We start from the raw sequence: 24,406 nt of genomic DNA, 5'->3' as shown, positions 1-24,406 counted from the left end.
GCTGTGTATATAAAGGGGTGCAACGTCTCTTGTATTTTATTCCAGTGCTTCTTAAGCAATTGGTTTTTCATATCAATAAAGAATACATTTTTATTTTTATTTTGTTTCCGGTTATACCCTTTTTAAAGGTTATGCTTTAGTGTCATTCTTGACACTTGCCCTTGTGAATCTAAGCTCGTGTTTCGAAGACCCCCATTTCATTTCAAGTTCCAATGCCTTGAAAGAATACTTACAAAATCATGACATAGTACATCAGAAATTGTGCCCTCATACACTTGAACAGAATGACAGCTGAAAGAAAACATCGCCACATCGTTGAGAGTGCAATGACGATGATTCGTGCAATCCATGCTTGTTTGGGCTTGTGGAGTAAAGCTTTTCATATTGCTGTTCATATTATAAATAGGTTGCCGATGAAAATTTTGGACAATAAGATGCCTTGTTCAGCCCTTTTTAAGAGAGATCCCTGTTTGGTTGAACTGAAAGTTTGGGGGTACCACTACTGGAATCCGGTAAAACATTACATAATTATATCCAGGCACATTTTTTTTATGAGAATAACTTTGTCTTTATATAAAAAGGTTCTAACACAGACAAATCCTCTTTGCCCTCTCTATATAATCATGATATGCAACACTGAAATGCATTGTCATGAAAACCATGGTGATGATTTATGGTTGTGCACAGATATGCAGCAAGGAAGTGCAGATGATTCCACTTACCAGCCTGTCTCCTTTAACGGTGAACAAAATATTGCAGCAACATATCCATTTTCAGCAAATGTATCCACCACCAAGATAAGCGATATGGGCAGGTCTATCACAGAACAGCAAAGGAAATGATGGATAATTCTAAGCAGGAGACAAATCAGCATGCAAATGTTGAAGTGAGCTGTGACACAGGTCAACAAGAACTGCAGGCTGAAACACGCCGATCAACTTGAGAACGACATCCTATTGACAGGTGGGTGAGTTATAATGTCTTTAGTCTTGATTATCAGATATATTGTCAACATGATGATGTTGATCCAAGAACCCAAACATTATTTAGAGGCAGCAAAGGATTATCATTGGGTTGAGGCTATGAACGAAGAAATGTGTGCATTGCATGCGTGCCAAACATGGAAGATAGTGCACAAACCTGATCGCAAAAATGTGGTTGGCAGCAAATGGGTATAGAAGGTAAAGCAAAAGGCAGATGACATTATAGAGAGGTTTAAAGCTCAACTTGTAGCAAAAGGGTACATACAAGAGCACAAATTAGATTATGATGAAACATTTAGCCCTATGATCAAAATAGGAACTATCCGATTGGTGTTTTGTTTTGCCATGATGTATAATTGGAGAATGCATCAGATGGATGTAAAAAACACTTTCTTAGATGGATGTAAAGAACACTTTCTTTCACGAAAAACTTAGAGAAGAGGTCTAATATTGGACAACCTCTGGGCTTTGCAGAAGGAGATCCAACAAGTAAAGTGTGCCTTTTACAGAGATCATTGTATAGACTGAAGCAGGCTTCTAGGAGCCTGATTTTAATGATTTTTTGATAAAATCCAAAGATATGGTTTTCAAAGAAGTCAGGTAGATTACTTTCTCTTTGCTTGCATTGGAAAGCATTGAATTACTATCTTGTTGATATATGTGGATGACATTGTGATTACTGGTAGCTCTGACTAGCATGTGACAGAGCTAAAAAAATATTTGAAAGGGAGTTTTTAGATGAAGGATTTAGGGGATTTCAAATTTTTTCTAGGTGTGGAGGTTGATCGAACTGCAGACCCGATATTCCTCCCCCAACAAAAGTATGCCATAGACCTACTTAAAAGGACTGGAATTGAGGAATATAAATCGATCTCCTGTGCTTGTTAATTAGAAATTGAGACTTGATGAAGGTTAACCCATTCAAGATGCAATGACCTATATTAATATAGTGGGAGCATTACAATACTTGAGTTTCACTCGCCCAAATATTGCTTATGCAGTCAGTCAAGTGTCACAGTTTATGCATGATCTAAAAGAAGGGCATATGAAAGCTATCAAACGTATTCTAAGGTACATTAAAGGCACTTTTAATTATCTTTAAAATAAGTGGGATCCTTTAATTATTTTCGGATTCACGGACATAGACCGGATATGAGAAGGTCTGTCTCAGGATATTGTCTTCTTGGGAAGCAATCTAATATCCTAGAGCAGCAAGAAGCAACATACTATGGCTAGATCAAGTGTAGAAGCAGAGTATCGTTCTATGGCATCTCTTGTAATGCCCCAAAATCCCGAACTTGTAAATTTTTTAGGAAAAATTTGAAATTTTAACAATCAGTCTTTTTTCAGAGTTGAAAATAATAATTCAACGGAAGATAATGTTTGGAAAGAGCAAGTCGACAGATCTTGAGCCAATTATAGACAAACTTTCCTTTCAACAATTTAGGTTTGCATCTTCATACATTCATTCAAAACCATGTAGATTCAAAACAAAGTTTTAGATAAACAAAGTTTATACAAAATTCATCATACAAAATTACAAAACGTGCTCATGAGCGAACACCAAATGTAAAGCTCATGAGTGAACACATGCTCATGATACTCCAAATGACTAGTTGAATCTGTTTCAAAGGGGACAATCTAATGACCGAGAGAAAATTCCCCAGAGGCCACTTGTAACCGGGAGATGCATTCAAACTTCTGTAGAAGTCAATGAGATCTACCACCTAGGATAATATTTGGTAGCCCAATCTCCTAACTTCGATGACTGGGGATGCCGAGCCATTGCCTCTCTAGGAGCATAGTTGTTAACAACTTGTCCATCACAGTTTCTACCTCCTATCCTCTCTTGATAGAACCAAATGATGAATGGGTACATTAGGTCTTATTTTATCTGACAATCCATTCAATATGCTCTGGTTTTTAAAACCAAATCGAGCATCTTGCCTGTGAAGACAATCATCTTTGTTTATGTGATTTTCTTTAACATGGTGCATTATTGCACCACGTGGTTATCATAAACCTCAAGTCTATTCATTGTTGTACTAGCATGTCGTGCATGTCTGATAGTACTACAACGATGAGAAATATATTGATTTCTTAGAAAGAAACCCAAACACAACATTGAAAATCATGATATCCCGTGCCTTAGGCCAGGGAATATTTGAGTCATTCCGAATACCGAAAAGGACCTGACGTACGTACGATCGAAGGCTACGTAGTCCAAGCCTTTTCATTATTTTGATTCGAAGAGAAAATTCAGTTGCGAATTCTTGAGTCATGCCAATCTCAACTTATTTTAAGGTCCGAACCAGGTTGGAAAGGTATTTCGAAGGACACCCCATGTAACGACCCAAAATTTAAAACTTTCAAACCTATCAGAAAACATGCAAGAGACCAGAAAAAAAGAAAATCTCTTTCCCTCAGAGTTTGTTTATTAAATCAACGAAAGACTATTCTTTTGTTAAATTTAGAAAGGCAAGCTGACAACTTTGGGCACGTTAGCTAAAAGAACCAAAACTCACAATTCATGCTACTTGCAAACACTTGAAAAAGCCATTTTCATTAAAATAAGTTTCCAAATAGTACAAAATTCGGATATCTCAAGGAAAATTTGTTACAAAATCCACAAACGTCCAGGATGCGAGCTAAGAGCAGGAAAAAGGAAGTCTTAAAGCTATCTTGCCATCACTCGTGGTGTACCTAATCATCACCTGTACCCATAGAATGAATTAGTTTTGCGAAAAACTAGTAGGTGTACATAAGAGACTACAGGAAACTGAATTAAGAGCATTTAATTCAGCATGCTAAGCAGTTTAAAGCAGACATGTAGTTAAACAGGTAAGCAGTGCAAAACAAGTAAGCAATGCAAACCAGAGTTACCGGAAGCGCCTAGGTAAAAGGGAAAGCGTGCTTCGGAAGTACGAAACATCGCGCTTCTGAAGCATGAGGGGAAGCGTCTCCCTTTTTGGGAAGCACACTCCCCCTTCGCTTCCCCATTTTTTTCATTTTTTTCGCTTCCCCCTTGCTTCCGGTTCGCTTCCTAGGTCGCTTCCGAGGTAATTCAGAATTTTCTTCTAAGTAGTCCCACGCTTCCCCGCTTCCTAAGATTTTGAAAGTGCCTCACTTCCCGCTCCCGCTTTCCGTATCGCTTCCCGCTCCCGCTTCCTCGACTGGTAACTTTGGTGCAAACAGGTAAGCAGTTCAAAGCGAGTAAGCAGTGCAACTGTCAAACGCAACATGACAATTCATTTGATCGTAAGCTGTGAACTACCATGCAACAAGCAAGTCTCATGACCCATCAACCAGTGTGAACAAACTTTATGTTTCAATATTACTAGCATGTGGGTACGCGCATCCAAAACGTAGAAACAACTGAGACTAGTTCAAGTGTCTATTATTCTATATATTTTCAATAACCCGAATAGCTAGTTGGGTCCGCTCCTAAGGGGACAACTTTAGCCGAGAGAGGATTCTCCAAAGGCAGGTACTTGGCAACAGATGCATCCAACTTCTGCAGAAGTCAATGAAATCTACCACCTAGGATAATGTCTGGTAGTCCCTTCCCCTAACTCAAATGACTGGGGAGGCCAGATCTTTGCCCGTGGGGTGGTTGTTCACAACCTGTCCATTGGAGTTTTGTACCAATCCATCCTCTCCCTTGATAGAAACACAAGGGCGAATGAGTGCGTCAGTGGTAAATTAACTGATGACTTATTCTATATGCTATAGTCTTTATACTAAATGAGCATCTTACTTGTGAAGGAGATCCCATTTTTATGTGTTTACAACATTGTGCATTTAGCACTGTTTGAGGTTGCACGACCGTCTCATCCGATCATCGCAGTACTAGCGTGTAGTGCACGACTACAAGTACTCTAAGGTGAAAGGCGTATAGTTCCTCAATAGGAGCCTCAACAAAAGTGTTTCACAAAGATGTAATGTTTCTCAAACTTTACTTTTGACATTTTTTATATTTTGAAACAACCAACAACTTGTCCAACATTTGGCATGCGATTTTCTAGAATCTCATCCGCTATCGGGGTATCTACATGCCTCGCATGACTCGATACTGTGATCCATAGACGGGATACGGGTTTCTCAACAGAACCCCTCCGCTAAGAAGTTTGCTCAAGCCCCAATTCGGGATTACCCGAGATATGTCGAACAGACGAACAAAACCAGCCAATCACATTCTTCCAAATACTTCGATTTGGGCAGTCAATGATGCTTTTGCGCAACTCCATAAAATCTTAAGTCTACTTTGCAGGATTGCTCACTCAAAATGACAGGATCCTTGCGAGGTATCCATCTCCTTATACGAGGATGTATCATTAAGCTCTCGACTCAACTCTTGTCGCAAGAGGGAGAACGGTAAATGCCTTTGCATTCTCTACGAGGATGCCTTTATAGCACATGTAATGAGCGGAAACCTGATCGTCATCTGCAATGGCAAGGCAGTAACAAAACATTTACAAAAGCAGGAGCCTGGGCGTAAAGCGCGATGACAAGGTAAAAACTGTGAGCAGGAGTGCAAACGCAAAGCCTGGGCGCAAAGCTCGACGACAAAGTAAAGACTGACAGAAAGTAAAAGACAAGGATCGCGAAACCACGTCCTTGAGTTAAATACGTACTCGTATAAATATATATATGCATATATATTTATTTAATTATCTTTTTTAGTTAATTGAACTCAATTCAATTGTCCAAGTCCTCCGTGCAATCTTCCCCTACCTTGGAGAGTTGCAAGCTTGGTCGCACCTGATGGTGTAAATGATTGACAGCTCGGATCTCGGAACACGAGCAGGATCTGTCGTACGAGTCATAAAGGCGACAATCTTAGCAAGCTAACACCAAAAACAAAAGGTCAGGGGCACTACCGTTGACCTAATGTGAAGGAAACAGAGGCAGGGGCATCGTGCCCTTGCGCACCTGCTATAAGCGCAAGAAGCAAGGGTGGGGACTGCGAGCCCCTGCTGACCTGCTGTCAGCAAACTACGAGGAGGCAGGGCGTTGCACCCCTGCCCTCAGAAAGCGAGGACAGGTAGGGCTGCGCCCCTGCCTGACAAAGTAGAAGAGAGGCCTGTCAACAACAAAGGGGAGGCAGGGGGCTTCGCCCTTGTCTGTCGAACATGCAAGGAGGCAGTGACTTGTCCCTTGCCTGACGATTCTGCGAACAGGCAGGGGGCGAAGCCTCTGCTTGATGCTGGGGGAGAGGAAGGGGGCTCTGCCCCTGCCAGCCGAAAAGCAAAGAGGCAGGGGCTAGGCCCTTGCCCGTTAGCCACAAAGGGGGAGGCAAGGGGCTTCGCCTCTGCCTACTAGAAGGAGAAGGCGCAGGGAGGGGGCTTGGCCCCTCCCCCACCAAACTGAGGGTGCAGGGAGGGACTCGACCCCTCCCCTGCAAAACGAGTGCACAGGGAGGGGCTTGGCCCCATCCTTGCCAAAGGGTACGCAGGGAAGGTGCTCAACCCCTCCATTGCATACAGGGGGTACAGGGAGGGGGCTCTGCCCCTTCCCTGTCGCTGGAAGGTGCAGGAAGGGTCGCAACCCCTCCCCTGAACAACGAGGGTGTAGGGAGGGGGCTTGACCCCTCCCCTGCTGAAAAAAGGGAGCAGGGAGGGGCTCGACCCCCTCCCCTACCATAACAGGGAGCAGGGAGGGGCTCAACCCCTCCCCTGCTAAAAGTGGGCACAGGGAGGGGGTTCGGCCTCTCTCGTGGCCACACAGAGAGTAAGTAGCAGGGAGGGGGCCTCAACCCCTCCCCTCACAATAGTGACACAGGGAGGGGGGCTACTCCTCCCTGGCATGAAGAAAACGCAGAGAGGGAGGGGGAAAGCATGACAAGGGGTCGTCGGCCTCCTGTCGGCTCTCCGAGGAAAAGGGGGGAAGAACGGAAGAGAAAGAAAAGGGGAAGAGGAGTGTGAGTACCTGGGGGTCGCCGGAGGGAGCTTGGCATAGGGGGTCGCCGGTGGCGGTTACTCGGCAGATGCGAGGAGAGTGGGAGAGGCGGTGGGGGGAGAGGGACGCGAGAACGAGAGCAGAGGGGAAGGAGGTTTCGAGAAACCTCCCCCCTTTGCCTCGCTGTCTTTAAAAGACATGAGGGAGGCAGTGCCTCCATTGGGTCAGGGTCGGGTCCGGGTCCGACCCGAATCCAAGTTGTATTTTTTTTGGGTTTTATACCCCAATATTAGGGAGTTGTTTGATAAGCACTGACACAACAACATTGATGCATACTAGCATGAGAGCCTTGTTTTATACATAGGATAAGCGGCATATGTGAATGTTGAATATCGTGAATATGCAAACGTAAAACACTTGTCTTATTTTTCGAGACATTGGAGCATGCGAGCTTGTAATATCACATGAATATTCTTTTGAAATTGAGTTGCATCAAGGATGCACAAATCTGCATCTTTAAGTACATATTAGTGTAATTTAAAGTAAGCAAGAGTATGAAAAATTGCGTACTCAAAATAAATGCACCTGTAATTTGAAAATAGAGCAAGAGTATCCAAAATTGCATACCCTATATAATTATATATGCATATAGGATACATATATATTAAAGCAGAAGCTTGTGTACATTAAAGCACGATAACAAAGTAAATAGCATAAAGCAAGGCTTGGTGTGCAAAACTGCACATTGGGTTAAATAAATTGCATAAGCAAGGCCCGATATACAAAACCATACATCGGGCTAAGTAAATTGTGTAAGCGAGGCTCTGTGTACGAAATCGTGCATCGGGCTAAGTAAATTGCGTAAAGCATGATCCTGTACATATTACAACGTGGTGGCAAAGTAAATAGCATAAAACGAGGCGCAGTGTACGAAACCATATAATCGGCTAAGCAAATTGCATAAAGCTAGAGCCTATGTACATTACAACGTGACGACAAAGTAAATGACGAAATTAAAATGGGCCAAAGATACACAAAACTGTGTCCTTGAGTTAAAAGCATATATATATATATATATATATATTTGACATAAATATGATATGTATATATCAAAGATATTTCTTTGTCATCATTGAGTGCGACTTTCACCTACCTCGAAGATGGTTTGAATATCTGACGATTCTGAGTGTAGGTTCTTAAAAGCTTGTGCCTCTATAAGCGTCTCATTCGTTGTGTTGATGTGGTGCGTTAAAAGGATTTTTTTTGTGCTGCGTAAAGAATGATGTAACAATCTTATATTAACAGAATAAGCGACGATTGTATTGTAGGGGTCGAACCCGAACCCAGTTTGAGCTGACCGGACTGAGCTGGGTTTTGACTTGGTTAAAAATGGGGCACTTAGACTGAGTCGGGCTCTGTCGACCACTGAGCCAGGCTTGATCCCTAATCGCCTAGGGGCTAAGCTGAACTCGATTGGGCACGAGGTCAACTCGATTCTGGTAGAGTCCAAGGCAGCAGCAACCGCTGCTATTGCACGTGAGGGGCAACAGTCAGAAGAAGGGGAGGCACGACGGTGTAGGAAGCACCGTCGTGGAGCCTGGCCCCACCACGTCCCTAGTGGTGCGGTTGGTTGCCAGCCTTGGCCGAGTCTGGCTTGGTTGGACCCAATCGATCCAGGCTCAGTCTCAACAAAATGAAAGAAACCGAGTTGGGCTTGGTTTTAACTGAGCTCAGCTAGATCGAGCCATAAAGAGGGCAAGCAGGTGGTTGGGCCATTGCTAAAGACGGTGGACAACCCTCGGTCGAGCCGGGCTCGGTCCCATCAAAAAGAGGGAAACCGAGCTAGGCTTGATCCCGACCAAGCTCAGCTCGGTCGAGCCAAAAAAGAAAGCGGGTGGTTAGGCAGTGGTCAGGCTCCGATCGAGCCGGGCTTGGTTCCGTCACATGAGAGGAAGAGGTGCAGGAGGACTACTTTTGATAATAGAGAGGTGAGAGGGAGAGAGGTAGGAGGGTGGGACCCCCTTGTCGGAAAACTGAGAGAGTGTAAAACTCATCAAAATAAATAAAAAATTCGGATCCAGGTTGGATCCAACCCGAATCCGGATGCTAGCTTCCCCCTTCGTGTTTCTATTTAAACACGAGAGGGGGGGGGGTCCTTTTGCACAAAGGAGCCGCTCTCTTCTCTCTCCCCGACAAGCTCCAGCTCTCCCCCCTTTCTCGCTCCTTTTTTCGGCCACTCGACACCTGTAACGCCTCGAAATTTTAACCCAGATTTTTGAGATTTTTTTTTATAGCGGAAACAAATAATAATTCCAAGGTTAAGCATTTCGGAACAATACAGGAAGGTAAATGCAAACCACACCATTTATTTTTATTTCAGTAATAATAAAATCAAACATCAGAGTTTTCACATTATGAGTCTAAAAACAAGGATTCCAATCTGAAAGAAAGTAAGACCGCCAGGGAACAAGTAGATCAAGTCTTGGTCAGTGCCTCATCCCGCGTCGTTCATAGCTTTACTCTTCACCTGAAATTTGTAAATTAAAGGAATTAGACTACCATGTCTAAGTAGGAAAACTGTAACTCTTAATGCATGTATATCATGAATCTCGCATGTGATGTGAGTGTCAAAGATAATTTTCAACATATATCTAAACAAGTAAGCAGATTATGCAACAGAAATCAACAATCATAAACCCGAACATGTAAGCAGTTATACAACAACAATAACTGAGCAGGTAAAGCATAATATGCAACATTAATAAACAAGTGAGGTATGCTATGCAATAGCAAATAACAATAACATGCATAACTTTCATGTAATAGTTCAATCATCTCGTATCTGCACATTTTAGGATTTCAGTTCATTACAAATCCAGAATATAAAGCATGCTGAAAGAATATGCCAATGTCTCTTTAATAACTCCACTCACATGATACCTAACTGTTCTAAATAGTGATTATTTTATCTTATCTCGCGGGTACACACGGGCCGAGACAACCATCACATAAGAGAACATTTGGGGGGTATATTATTCAAAGTTGTTTTATTAACCCAAACATTCTAATTGAGACTGAAATCCTAAGGGATCGGCCAGTGACCGAGAGAACCTCCTAAATACCACAACCAAAATAGGATGCATCCCTAACTTCTGCAGAACAAAAAAGAGCTACCACCTAGGACATATTGGTAGTTCGGGTCCCCCAACTCCGAGGACTGGGGACCAACGAATCATTTTAGCTCGAAACAGTTAAACACATGTCTCCGGAGTTTTGTACCACCTACCCTCTCAAATGTAAGCCCGAATATGAGTGGGTTAATCTTTTCATTTAATTAACTTTTCAGGATGTAGGAGCATTTTTCCCAAACCTTCTACTACCATAGTAGTAGATTCCCAACCTAAGTCATTTTACCAAGGTGTACAAACCAACCCAATCATTTTCCATATTGTTTGCATAAACCCACTCAGAGCGCTCTAGTGCCTTTAAACCAGTCAAGCACACAAGCCCCGGTACCTTTAAACCAGTCAGGCTGCAGAATTTAAATTTAAGTTTCTCATCAGTATTATTGATATTTCGCACAGGTTTAGCAACCCAAGTACCCGCATCGGGTATCCATTTAGTTATGCAGACCCAACTAATTCATATAGGGATCATGCTATGTAATCTCAAAAGTGTTATAACCCATTTACATATATCAATTTCATATGCAGCTACATATCATCTCGACTAACAATTTAATATGCATCTAAAAAGGTACTAAGTATCAGCTTAGTATGCAACTTCCTATGAACCAGAATATTATCATCAATTAGGCAGCTAACTAGGCAATGAGCATTAGGTTATTATGCACTTTCATATAAAACAGAATAGCATCATAATATGCAGCTGAATTAATCATGGAGAAACTATTCAGAATATGCCACGATTTGAATATTACAATTTCATAATCTGTGCTACTTAAACTGAGAAATAATCATACAAACTTTGAGTATTAACACTTTCAGAACACATGACAAGTCTGAAAATTTAAGAAGTCAGAATAATAACCTGTGTCATACCATATTAGAACCTGCACAATAGTTTTCATTCAGCCAACGAGGTCTACTATTCTGACCAATACCCAGACTATGTAAATTGTAACCGGGTGTTTGACATCCTCTAATAGGGTCAGTCAAGATTGATTTTCAGAACTCAAATGAAAAGGAAATCTTAATTAAGTCATAACGTTGATACACACACACATATATATATATATATTGTCTATATTATCAAGAACCACATAAGATATAAATGCAACTTTTTCTTTGCTATCACAGCATCATGATAATGAGGGGATTGTGCAACCCCCTTTCCAGAACACAAACCGCAACCGACATTTAATTATAAATCTTACATGCACAGCAAAGAAAGAAAGAACTGCAGACCTCTACATCTAATGCATCACTTCTTTATTAATAAGAAATTCAGAAATTCCATAGGGAAGAAAGACACTTAATTAATCAATGAGAACCAAGGATCACCACTTAATCGAATGAGGAAGGAAACAATGCGAGGAGGCCATCCTATGAAATAACAGGTTTGCTAAAAACATTTAAAGAGTCTGTATGGCCATTTAGCAACTAAGCCCAAGTTCTCACTCGTTATCCAAACATATTTCGTGCTTCATCAAATGCAGAAAAACTAAACATACCTAATGCCATTGAATACTTTAGATAATACCTTGTACATGTTTTAAATATGCAGGTTTACTGAGACTATGTATGTTAAAAATGAAGATAGACTTCTCGTATTGCCAACATATCTATAAACACCCACGAAGACCCCCCCTGTAAATCTAGATTTGACTTAGGCCAATAACTAACCATACGATGGGCAACAGACTAATAAGTAGTTTTGTAGGAACCCAACCAAAGCAGAATCCGAAATCCCCCCTGCCCTTCTTAACAGAGTCTGAAACCCCCAAATCGGGAATTTGGGGCTTTTGACTCCCACAAAAAAAGGAAAACTGTGGCCATTCTTGCTGTCGAAAATCCGAAGTTTGGGAATTTCTCGACATTTCAAACCCCCAAACTCCCAATCCACTATGGATTTACAGCAACCCCCCATCCCAACGGTGACCCCCAGTCGGCCTCCTCTCAGGTGACTTTCTCTCTTCTCCTCTCCTCTCCTCGCCTCTCTCCCCCTCTTTCTCTCTCTTCTCCTCTCCCCATCTCTCTTTCCCCCTGTTTCGTTAGCAAGGGAGGGGTGCCAACCGCTCCCTGCTCCTTCTCTTTGTCTCCTCGGTTCACAGGGGAGGGGCGCCGCCACCCCCTGTCGGCTGTCCTAGCAAAGCAGCAGCCTATGGCTGCTGTTGAAATTGAAAAGGAAGAGATTGCTGCACACCCTCTGTCCTGGCGAGCCAGAGCCATCATCGCAGGTGTCTCTGGTCTACCGGCAGAGACATGGAAAAACAAAAAGGGGAGGGTTCTCAACACCCTCCCTTCAAGCGAGCCAGAGCCACCATGGCAGGTGGCTGGTGGCTCTGGTCTGTTGGTAGAGACAAAGAAAAACAAATAGGGGAGGGTGCTCGGCACCCTCCCTTCAAGCAAGCCAGAGCCACCATCGCAGGTGTCTCTAGTTTCCTACAACACAGAGAGGAAAAAAAAGGGAAGGGCATTCGACACCCTCCCTCCTGGTGATGTCTGGTCTGCCAACGACAGACAGAGGAGACACCCAAGTGGTGTCGCCACCTCAAAAAAGGGAGCATCGACACCCGAGTGGTGCCGCTGCTTCTGGTAGGTTGGTGGCGGCACCGGGCAGTGCCGCCACCATCGAGAAGGGGAGATTGTACCAACGTGGGGGGGGGGAGATAGTGTCGGGCTGGGTGTGCCAACTACAAGAAGAAAAAGACGAGGGGGAAAGAAGAGGAAGGAGAGAGGCAGGAGGCGTCAGGGGGAGCTTGGAGGTAAGGGGGCTTCAGTGTGCCTCATGAGAGGGGAGATCAGGGCTTAGATGAGTGCATCGGGGCTCAGATGAGCATGGAAGACGTCGGTGGTTTCAGGTGTTCTAAAAAGAAAATCCCCCTGTGAGGGGTTTAAATAGAATACGGGAGGGGGTTCTGCGACCCGGATCTAAACATTTTTTTTTTGAAAAAACTCGAGTCTTATATTGAGTGACAAAAGTACCCTCAAAATTGGGTCTCATGGATGACGATCGATGTGGATCTTTTATCGAGATCCAAATCCATAAAGTGTTTGATTAAGTTTCAACCCTTTCTAACATCCAAAAGTTCATCGATTTATCCATGGATGATGAAAATTCATAAAAATACTGGAATTAAGCATAAAAAATTTGCGAACCTTACATCTCTTATTGCCGAAGTCACTTGGAGTCGTCGTATTTTATATACTTTGAATCAGAAGATTGGATGCTTCATGATATATTGTGACAATCAGAGTGCTGTTAAAATTTCGATAAATCCCATCTATCATGGTAGGACAAAGCACATCCAAATAGATCAACATTTTATTCTTGAAAAAAATGAGGATAAAGAGATTGAAGCAAAGTATGTTGATTTCAATAACAAGTGGTTGACATCTTCACCAAGGGACTTACAAGGGTGAGATTCTGGTTCTTAAAGAGCAAGTTGTCCATGATCCAATCTACATGTATAACTTGAGGGAGGCTGTAAGAAAAATAACGTGTAGATAGTTTGGATTCAAAAGACGTTGTCATTCACGATTGGGTCCTGAACCCAATTTGTTTTATCTAACTCTTGTTTTATTTAAACACATGCTCATTAATGGCATGTTGTAATTTTAACATATCATGTAATGCAGAGCAGGACTGGGTCCAGTCTACACCGAGTAACCCAGGCAAGGAACTAGGTCTACGCGAGGGGGTTGAAGATCGGACCCATGCAACTGATCCAATCCAGATCGTGGTACCAAGGCGCAAGAGTGAGGCACCCTTGTGGACCTACTCCAGACGAGCATAGAGAGTACATGCCGGGACGCCCCAGGTCCAACAACACTCAGGAGCTGTCTCGGGTCCGGGACCGGACCTGAGACCCGGAACCAACTGAAATCTTTAAATACCCATCCTAGGGTTGCGTGCAGGAGTTGTTGAATTCTGAAAAGCTTTTCTGCCATTTTGCTTCAGTCGCACGCTCTTTATTGCTTGTTTTTTTTCTTTATCTCTTTTCAATCATTCTATTTAGTCTCTGTCAGTCATTACTTTCTTTCACTGTTAGTATTCTTAATTTGTAAACGTTACCAGTCTTTTAATACATTATGGCTCGCATACATTGATCCGAGCATTCCTTCCTTCACGCTGCCGTTGGATTATCGTGTACTGCACAGTCGATGCCTTGGAGGAATCATCCAACATCAGTCCACTGAAGGACAACGTCGACCTCCTCCCTGACTCGCAATCCTCAACGTCAACACCCAACATGTAGGCTGTGGTCCAGGTTCCCTCGCTGCATCAAGGTGAAGGTTGCAGTTTTCGGTACTGTGCTGCATCATCATGTAATGAGTATTTTCGTACCCTAACTATTGTTCCTGTGTATACTTAATGAGAAAAGCAAGCAACCGAATACCCTATTGGGTTTTCAGCAACGAGCGACACCTCTCTCCCTCTCTACTCTTCTTCCTCTTGTGATTGACGATGGAATACCATTTTCTAACATGGTATCAGAGCTTCAGATCCTTCATTGAAGATCGTGGCCTCCTAGAGCATTCAGTCCAGCCCCTTTGTTCTCTTATAAGGTATTTTTCTTTTCTTCTTTTCCCTTCACAATCGAATTCGATTTCTTCTTCTTCTGTTTGTTTCTTATCTGACAGTTTTCTTTTCTCTTTTATCCTGCTGCATCTTGATTTCACCCCTATAATACTCTTACCTAACCACGCAATATCAAAATCCATGTTTTTGTGATTTCAAAGATTGAAATAACATCAAAGTCGTCCTTTCCTTTCTCCCATATTGTCGTCAGTACGGAATCTGACTTGAGTACAATCTTTGTTCTGCCTTGATTGATTAACATCACTCTATCTCTGTTCTACTTTGAAATTTTCCCTTTTAGGAAGAAGACACATTAAAGAAAACACGTTATTTTCATATTAACGTGTTTTCTTACTGATTGAATATTTCTTTTTCCTCGGAGCAGTTTTTTCTTTACTGATATTGTGCCTCGGGTCTGCAGTTAAAAAAAAAAAGGCAGTCGAGTTCTCTGAAATTCAATTATTTGATCTAATTTTTATTTTTTATTATTTGTTTGCTCTAAAGTGACTTCTCTTTTGGTCTCTTAATCCTCCTCGTTTTTCGCTCCCCATTGACTATGTCTTCATTCTCTTCTTCACAATCTAGCCTTTCTTCCAACCTTCTCAGTCAACTTGTGTTTGAGAAGCTGAACAATTCCAATTTTCTAACCTGGAAGAGACAAATCATCCAATTTATAAGGAGTCAGGATCTTTCTGGACATCTGGATGGCTTTTTTTCTGTTCCTTCAGAGTTCATATCACAAGAAGGCAAGAATGGGGAGGGTGACACTTCAATTACCTTTGTTAGATATCCAGAGTATGTATCCTGGATTAAGCGAGATCAGGCTTTGGTTGCCTACATCACTTTCACTCTGTCATAGGAGGTGCTTGTGGCAATCCCAGATGACTGCTCAACTATGAAGTTGTGGCATCGTCTTGTTCAGACATATTCTCAAGTTTCTCAGGCTAGAATTTTATTTTTAAAGAAAGAGTTTCAAATGATGAGGAAGGACTCCATGACTGTCATGGATTACTTAAACAAAATGAAGACTATCACGGACCAGTTAGCCATCGTGGGTTGCGCGGTCAGTGACAAAGATATGGTGCAACAAACTTTGGGCGTGTTGGGAGCCAATTATCACATGATGGCTACTTCTTTGCTGTGTTTACCAGAATTACCTACATTTGAAGACCTTCGTGCTAAGCTCTTACAGTATGAGTTGACCTTGAAGGGATTCTCTGAAGGTATTCACAACCCCTTTGGAGCACACAATGTTCTTGCCATAGGAGTTACCTATGGTCGAGGACGTGGCAGGTATGAATCTCGGGAAAGGGGTGGTCAAGCGAAGAATGGACAAGGAGCCCATGGAATATTACCTACTCCTAGTTTGCCTCCTAATCTGCAAAGGCAAAGGATAATACCTACCCCCTTTCTCTGCAACAAAAGGGGTCACATCAAGGCAAATTGCTAGTATAACCCGCAAAATAGAGGAAAACAATTGGAGACAAGAAAGGGCACAAATACATTGAAGATATTGGAGAAGTCAAAGAGTTGTTATTATCTACCTTGGCTTAATTGAATATCAAACAGAACGATCAATGTACTTGGTATGTTGATTTTGGTAGAGCCACTCATGTCACTGGTGATGCTGGTAAGCTCCTAAATCTTGTTCCTTATGTTGGTAGAAATAGTATTGTCACTGGAGATGGGTCTCATCACCATATTTCACACATTGAAAATTCTCTAATTCTTATGTCCAACTCTTTCTTTGCTCTTTCAAATGTCATTCATGCTCCTAATATCAAGAAAAATATTATTTCCGTCTCTAAGCTTGTCGATGACATTAATGCTTCAGTTGAATTTACTTCTTTTTCTGTTCATGTTAAGGACCTTCACACGAGGGAAACGTTTGCTGAAGAAAAACAACAAGGGAATATGTACGTGTTCCAAGAGAATCCTTCATCTCGTGTTCAATCTGTTGATTTCATCTTGAAGCTCAAATCATCGTCATCATCTTCAGTTCCTCCTGAGAGTGTTCTTAATATTTCTGAATGTATTGAGCCGCATCTTTGGCATGGTCATCTGGGTCATTGTAGTAGTCGTTTTATTGATAAGCTTGTTTCAAGCAGTCTTATTCCCAAGTCAAGTCTGAATTTAAGTGTCGATAATAAAAAATATTCTAGTTGTCTTCAGTTTAAGAGTCATGTTCTTCCATTTCATTCCATTAATAAAAGAGCTTCAAGACCATTTGAAATTATATGTTCTGATGTTTGGGGTCTGGCTTCAGTTCCTTCAATGTCTGACACTAAATATTATTTCATTTTTGTTGATAGCTATTCTCGATATACATGGATCTTCTTTATGAAAAGTAAATCTGAAACCTTTAAATTGTTTCAGAATTTTCATTGCTTTGTTCAAAATAAATTCTGTGAGAATATTACTTGTTTCCAATGTGATGGAGGGGGTGAGTTCTCTTCAAGTGACTTTATTAATTTCCTCCAGACAAATGGAATCAGTAGGCAAGTGTCTTACCTTCATACCCTTCAACAAAATGAGATTGCTGAACGGAAGCATCACCGTATTGTCAAAAGTGCAATGAGCATGATGCATGATAGTACTCTTCCAGTTAACTTTTGGGCAGAGGCTTTTCATACATCAGTTTATGTCATAAATTGCTTTCCCATGAACATCTTGGAAAACAAATCACCCTATTTCTCTTTGCATGGTGTGCATCCAAATTATCATGATTTGCGTGTATTCGGGTGTGTATGTTGTGTTCATGTTGACAGTTCAATGCGGCACAAGTTTCAGGACAAGGCCTTAAAGTGCAGATTTTTGGGGTATGCTGATGATTATAAAGGCTACAAATGCTATGATTCCGTGAGCAAGCACATCAAAATATCCAGAAATGTTGTGTTTGACGAATCAAATTTTGGTCATAATGCTAACACTCCTCCTGAAATTGAAGTTTATCACCCTTGGTTGAACTCATATCTTTTTTCTAGTATTGATGGTGTTTGTTCTTCTGAATGTAATTAAAGAGATGAAGGAAACATATCTATCGCTACACCAAGGACTCTAGAAAGTGTGATTTCAGAACCACTATTGCCCCCCGAAAGGTATAAAGACATTGTTTACTCTCGACGTGCGAAGGAGATACCTCCCAGCTTTAATCAGGAGCAAGATTCTCCTTCTGTTTCCATTCAATCACCTGCTCACAGAAGGTCTACCCGACCTCAACATCCCATTGATAGGTGGGTTAGTTATGAGAACTTCACGATGAATTTTCAACTCTTCTTAACTTCTTTGGGCAAAGAAGATCAATCCACAACATTTTATCAAGCAATAAATTATAAGAGATGGATTGAAGCTATGAACGAAGAAATGAAGGCTCTTCATGAGTGTGGCACTTGGGATATTGTTCCCAGACCACACAATCGAAATGTGGTTGGGTCAAAGTGGGTGTATAAGATAAAGTATAAGCCAGATGGTACTATCGAGCGATACAAGGCTAGGCTGGTTGCCAAAGGATTCACACAGGAGCAATGACAAGACTATGATGAGACCTTCAGTCCGGTCGTGAAAATGGGCACTATCCGCATCGTACTATCATTGACTGTTGAGCACCAGTGGACTCTCATCCAACTGGATGTGAAAAATGCATTTTTACATAAAACTCTGAAGGAAGAAGTATACATGGAGCAGCTCACTGGGTACGCGGAGGGGAATTCTAAAGAATATGTGTGCAGGTTAAAGAGAGCTGTATATGGTCTGAAGCAGGTATCTCAATCTTGGTTTGATAGTTTTTCTTTAGAAGTAGAAAAATATGGCTTTAGTCGGTCTCTTCTTGACCATTCTCTTTTCATATTCAAATGCAAAGATATAATTACCCTCTTATTGATATATGTTGATGACATTATCATTACAGGTAACTCTAATGAACATATTGAACAACTTAAAGAATTTTTAAGGCATAGATTCAAGATGAAGGATCTTGGTAAACTGCGATACTTTCTTGGAGTATAAGTTGACAGGATTCCTGAAGGCATGACACTTACTCAACATAAGTATACCACTTATGTTCTTAGCAAGGCAGGTATGAGAGATTGCAAGCCTCTAAGCATACCCAGTGTACTTCATCAGAAACTCAGTTCCCAAGATGGAGATTTGTATGAGGATCCTACAGACTATCACAGGATAGTAGGAATGCTTCAGTATCTTACCTTCACTCGGCCTGACATTGTCTATTCTGTCAATCAGGTATCTCAGTTCATGCATGAACCACACATTGGGCATATGGAAGCTGTTAAACACATTCTTCGATATTTGAAGGGAACTATTGGAGATGGTCTTCTGTACAGAAAGAGTATGCATGGTCATCACATGCATGAACTTCTTACTTACACATATATAGATTGGGCAGGAGACCCAAATGAGCGTAGGTCAGTCTCAGGATACTGTATTTTTATTAGCCTAAACCTAGTCTCTTGGAGCAGTAAAAAACAAAAGGCCATAGCTAGGTCGAACACAGAAGCTGAATATAGATCAATGGAGCTGCTACAATCGAAGTAACATGAATCAGACACTTGTTGACAGAAGTAGGAGAATTGATTTCTAAAAGCATTCTCTTGTGTGACAATCAAAGTGGTATCAATATGTCATTCAATCCTATCTACCACAGTCGTGCCAAACATATTGAAATTGATCAACATTTCGTAAGACAGAAGGTCGAAGAGAAGGAAATTGAACCAAAATACGTACATACTGCTGATAAAGTTGCTGACTTGTTTACCAAAGGACTTATCAAGGACATATTTTGGATGTTAAAAGGCAAGTTGTTCATGGTTCAAAACCATGTACAACTTGAGGGAGGGTGAAAAGACGCTGTCATTCACGACTGGGTCTGGACTCAATTCGTTTTATCTAACTCTTGTTTTATTTAAACACATGCTCATTAATGGCATGTTGTAATTTTAACATATCATGTAATGAGTATTTTCGTACCCTAACTATTGTTCCTGTGTATACTTAAAGCAACCAAATACCCTATTGGGTTTTCAGCAGCCACCGACGCCTCTCTCCCTCTCTACTCTTCTTCCTCTTGTGATTGACAGTGAAATACCATTTTCTACCATGGATTGGGTCAAGATAGATCCGATCCGCTATGTAAAGTATTATGTAAAATGTCTTTGTATTAAGGGTAATCAGGTCAAATACTGAACCCTAATGTTTTCATATTAAATACTAATGAAACAGGAAACAGTTACACAGAAAAATTGTGGACTGCTCCTCTATTCCAACGTCGTCTTCTTCCTCCTTTTCTCATACATCTTGTGCAGGTTTTTAGAGCCACGTTGCATATATTTCTTACAAATACAACTGCAAGGCTCTGTTATATGGGAGAACAGGGTAATGACTAGCAGTTTTGGTTCTAAAAGATGCAAATGCTGTAGAAATGTTGGTTCTAAGAGATGAAAATACTATAATTGGAAAACATTATGACGATGTCAGGTTTTTCCAACCGCATCAGGATTATATTTGGTCTTTTGTAGCTTGCCAGCTTGGGCTAACCCACCTGGTCAAAGTGCACATAAGTCTGCCAAACAATGACCCTGATTTTAAATTTTGAACAGCAACAAAAATTAAATTGTTTGTGAGACTCATGCCTCCAAGTGACAAACCTATGCTGCTGTTCCCTTCTTAAACCAATGTCCTCTTCCAAAGGTACAATATGGACACCCATCCTCAATCGGCATGCAGCAAGATTTGTCCTGGTATGTCTAAGATGAGTGCTAACTCAGAACAAGTTACAGCAGAGAGGTTTTCAATTAGCTAGTTGTTGGTTATTATGTCTGAGTTTAGAAAAAACATGTGAACACTTATTTATTTCCTTCCCTTTTGTTCACAAACTTTTGATTGATAGTCACATGACGTGGGATGCTTTTTTTTTTTCCATATGTCTATGGATGTAAGAGGGTCAGACTCTGATTGGATGTAGGCACTAATGATCTGACTTAATTGGATCCAGTTTCAGATTCAGAGTTGGATGGGGATCAGCCCAAAACTGAATCTGGATCCGACTTGCTTAAAATCCAACATTTACATGTTCTTGGAATCAGATGATTTTCCTTGGATTCTGATGCACAGTTGGATACTTTATCTGGATCAGGTTATTACTCAGATCTCACTTTGGTTGGAAAATCTGACTAAACAGATTCAAGTTCTTTCAGATGTCGACTTGAATCCAAACCTTTTACATCCCTATGTCCTTGTATCCTATTTTACTTTAAATTGCCCAAGCATCCAAGACATGGCCCCTGGCTGTGTTCATGTGACATGACCTAATATGCCTGTTATCTCAAGAATTGGACAAATTTGATCTTCGTTTTCCCTCTTTGGGTTGAGAAATTTATGCGATTCTGAGTATGTTGTATTGATGTACTAGCATTATATTAATCTGGTTGTCAGTTTATTGTTTACTCATGCAGGTTGGAGCAACCAGGAGGGTTGTGGCTGTGGCACGTGGGCAAAGATGTGGAAATGATAATACACAAATTTTAGAAAAATTGGTATGTTCTTACATTTATATATCTGCTGCATATTTCTGCACACAAATATGTGTATGTGTTTGGCTGTTGCTATCGTGCATGCCTTATATTGAATGTCAATCAATTTACATGTATTACCCCTAACATTTCAGAAATCCATGTCAATAAGTTGTCTTGGATAGTTTAGTAAGGGTTCCATACACTTGGCTAGGTGAGTCGGCTAAAGGCATTCAAGTTGAAGGGCATTGTGAGTTTAATATCTGGGGTGTGCATCCCTTGCTGCAAGGTCAAATCCAATGGAAAATCGTCCCTTGTGGGTCGGGCGGGTGGGGAGTAGTAGAGTTGCCACCTCTTTGCACATAACAAGCCATTTGAACTATAATGGTGGATTCTGTAATTGCTTTTGAGCTTGCAATAGTGAACACTTCTTTTCATAAGAAAGATGAGCGCTTGATAACTTTTAAGATGTAAATTGACTATTTTCTTTTGAGACAAAGATAATTCCAAGAGAATGTATTACTACTTGGCATAGACTACTAGTTTTGGATTTATACATAAAGAGAAAGATAATTAGAAGAGATATCAAGATAAATCCATAAATTAGGTAGTGGAATCTCAAAGGTGATGAGGTAGAAAAAGTGAGATTATTACTTGAACAAGCGTAGAACTGGATGGTGAATGCTGACCAACTTTGGTCGCAGATGGCATGTAGAGTGATGTAAGTTGCCAAGGGTGAGACTAAGGGCAGGGTCATATGCATAAAGAAACTTTGTGGTAGAATAAAGAAGTTCAAAAATCAATTAAGGATAAGAAGGTATCTTTTAAAGAATGGCAAAATGCAAGAAAAATACTGGATTGAGAAAATTATAAGTTAGCAAAGAAAGAGACAAAGAAAGTCATAAGGAGAAGTATGTTGCCTATGACAACATATATACCAAGTTAGATACAAAAGAGGGTGAAAAAAAAGTAGTGAGAAAAAGTAGAGATTTAAGCCAAGTGACGTGTATTAAGGATGAAGATGAGAAAGTGTTGGTTAAGGATGATCAAATTAAAGAAAGATGGGAAACGTGTTTCTATCATCTATTAACTGAAGAATAGAATAATAAGGTAGAGCAAGATGGATTTTAACTAGAGAATGGTAGATGGAATTGATGAGGAGGAAGTGAAAATGACTAAAAAATATGAAGAACAAAACACTTGAGCCAACCAATATACCAATTAAATTTTGGATGCTAATGGGTAATATGGGGATAACATGGTTAACTAAATTGTTTAATAATATCTTGTTTACAAGGAAAATGCCAGAGGAGTGGTGATGGAGTATTTTGATTCCTATATATAAAAATCAAAGTGATATTCAAAATTTCTAACTCTAGGGGTATTAAACTTATGAATTACGCCATGACACTGTGGGAGGATAATATTGCAACGTTTAAGAAGAGAATCAAGTGTAGCGGAGAATTGATTTGGCTATATGCTTAGAAGGTTAATAATATAAATTATTTTCTTGTTAAGACAACATATATAAAGATTTAGAAAGAAGAGTAGAAATTTGCATATGATGTTCATAGATATGGAGAAAGCTTATGACAATCCCAAGGAACTTAATTTGGTCAATGTTAAGGAAGAAAAAGGTCCCTTATAGATATATTAAAATAATTCAAGATATGTATACAGGGGTAGTTACTGTAATGAAATAGAAAAAGTGCAAATAGATGCCTGTTATGAGCTTACAATTACATAAGAATATACACAACCAAGGACCACTTATGAGTCGATACAAGAACACATGCACAAAGGCCACTTTGGGAGCTCCCAACGACTATAATGGTCAATGACCATTAAGCCCCTAATGTTAAACAAAAAGACAAAAATTAAGAAATAAAAAAGAAAAAAAATATAAAGGGAGAGAAGTGCCCCTAATGAGCACAACTTATTACATAAATGGAAAAGACCAAAATACCCCTAATAGGTATAACCTATTACATTAATATAAAAACATATATATATATATATTTATATTTATATTTATATATATATACACACTTTATATAGGTATATAACTATGTATATATACACAAGTTAACACTTCCCCTCAAACTTATGGTGATATCACCCAAAGTTTGTAAAGTTAGAAGTGGAACCAGAGAGAAAGAAGTGTTTTTGTGAAGAAGTCAGACAACTAAAATCTTGATGCTACATAGGGCAGTGAGATGGTCTTCTTTAGATAATTTTCACGAATATAGTGGCAATCCCATCTCGATATTCTTGGTGCGTTCATAAAACGTTTGATTGCCGACTATGCAGATGCTTTTGTTATCACAACACAACTTAGAGGGTGAGTGCTTATACACTCCCATATCTTCTAACAATCTTCTCAACCACACAATTTCTGATGTTGTGGTAGTTATGGCAAGATACTCAACTTTTGTTGACGATAGGATACTTTCTGTTGCTTCTTTCACTTTTAGGATACCGACAAATCACCTATAAAAACACAAAAATTGGTAGTTGAGAGTCTATCATTGGAATCTCTTCCCCAATCAGAATCAAAATATGCAATTAACTCAAGTGGAGAGGAAGAAGATAATAATTCCTTTAGAGACAATTTTGTAAATATCGAATAATCCTCATAACAACACTCATGTGCATGGTAGTAGGAGACTCCTGGAACTAGCTTGCTGTATGCACTAAATGAGAGATGTCAGGTCAGGTGTGTAAACACCCCCAAATTTTCCTCATCCACTTTCAGACACCCCCTTTCATGCAGTGCCAACCCTGTTAGGTCAGTGTAGGAGTCCAACCTCTAGTTTGTGTCAGAAAATTACCATTTTACCCACTTTCATTAGGAAAATTACCATTTTACCCCTAGGTCATCCGAGACCCCCCATCAGTCGGAGTCAATCAAGCTCATTTGTAAGCTCAGAACAGTCAGAATATCAGTCACTTCAAGCTCACCTGAGCTCACAGTGAACATACCACTTTCCATTTCTGACCATTCCTGCCAAAATGAGATCATTTCTTCAGAAATGAGCTCACTTCTCACTCAAATCCAAGCCAATTGTCTATGAGTCAGTCGTTCACAATCAATCATATTCTCCTGAGTCTAGCTTGAGCTCACCAGGAGTTCAAGTGCTCCAGTTTCAGTTCAAAACCACTTTCAAGTGTCTAGGAGCCCATTTTAGCCCATTTCAGCTCTTTTAGCTGAAATTGAGCTGAGTCCAATCAGTTGAG

At 40.6% G+C, this 24,406-nt stretch overlaps 1 protein-coding gene across 2 annotated transcripts in view; it reads left to right on the top strand.

The window, feature by feature from the left end:
* LOC149839060 (Zincin-like metalloproteases family protein) overlaps nt 1-24,406 on the top strand; it is a 165,001-nt gene that overhangs the window by 46,233 nt on the left and 94,362 nt on the right. For both annotated transcript variants that reach the window (XM_090002247.1, XM_090002246.1), the window contains exon 7: nt 21,113-21,193. In XM_090002247.1, the coding sequence (XP_089858373.1) occupies nt 21,113-21,193 (81 nt within the window). The remainder of the gene's footprint in view (nt 1-21,112; nt 21,194-24,406) is intronic.

This window comes from Nuphar pumila, chromosome 4 (assembly GCF_984573655.1).
Source record: "Nuphar pumila chromosome 4, dmNupPumi1.hap1.1, whole genome shotgun sequence".
Classification (NCBI taxonomy): Eukaryota; Viridiplantae; Streptophyta; class Magnoliopsida; order Nymphaeales; family Nymphaeaceae; genus Nuphar; species Nuphar pumila.
This window is presented reverse-complemented; position numbering and strand designations above follow the sequence as displayed.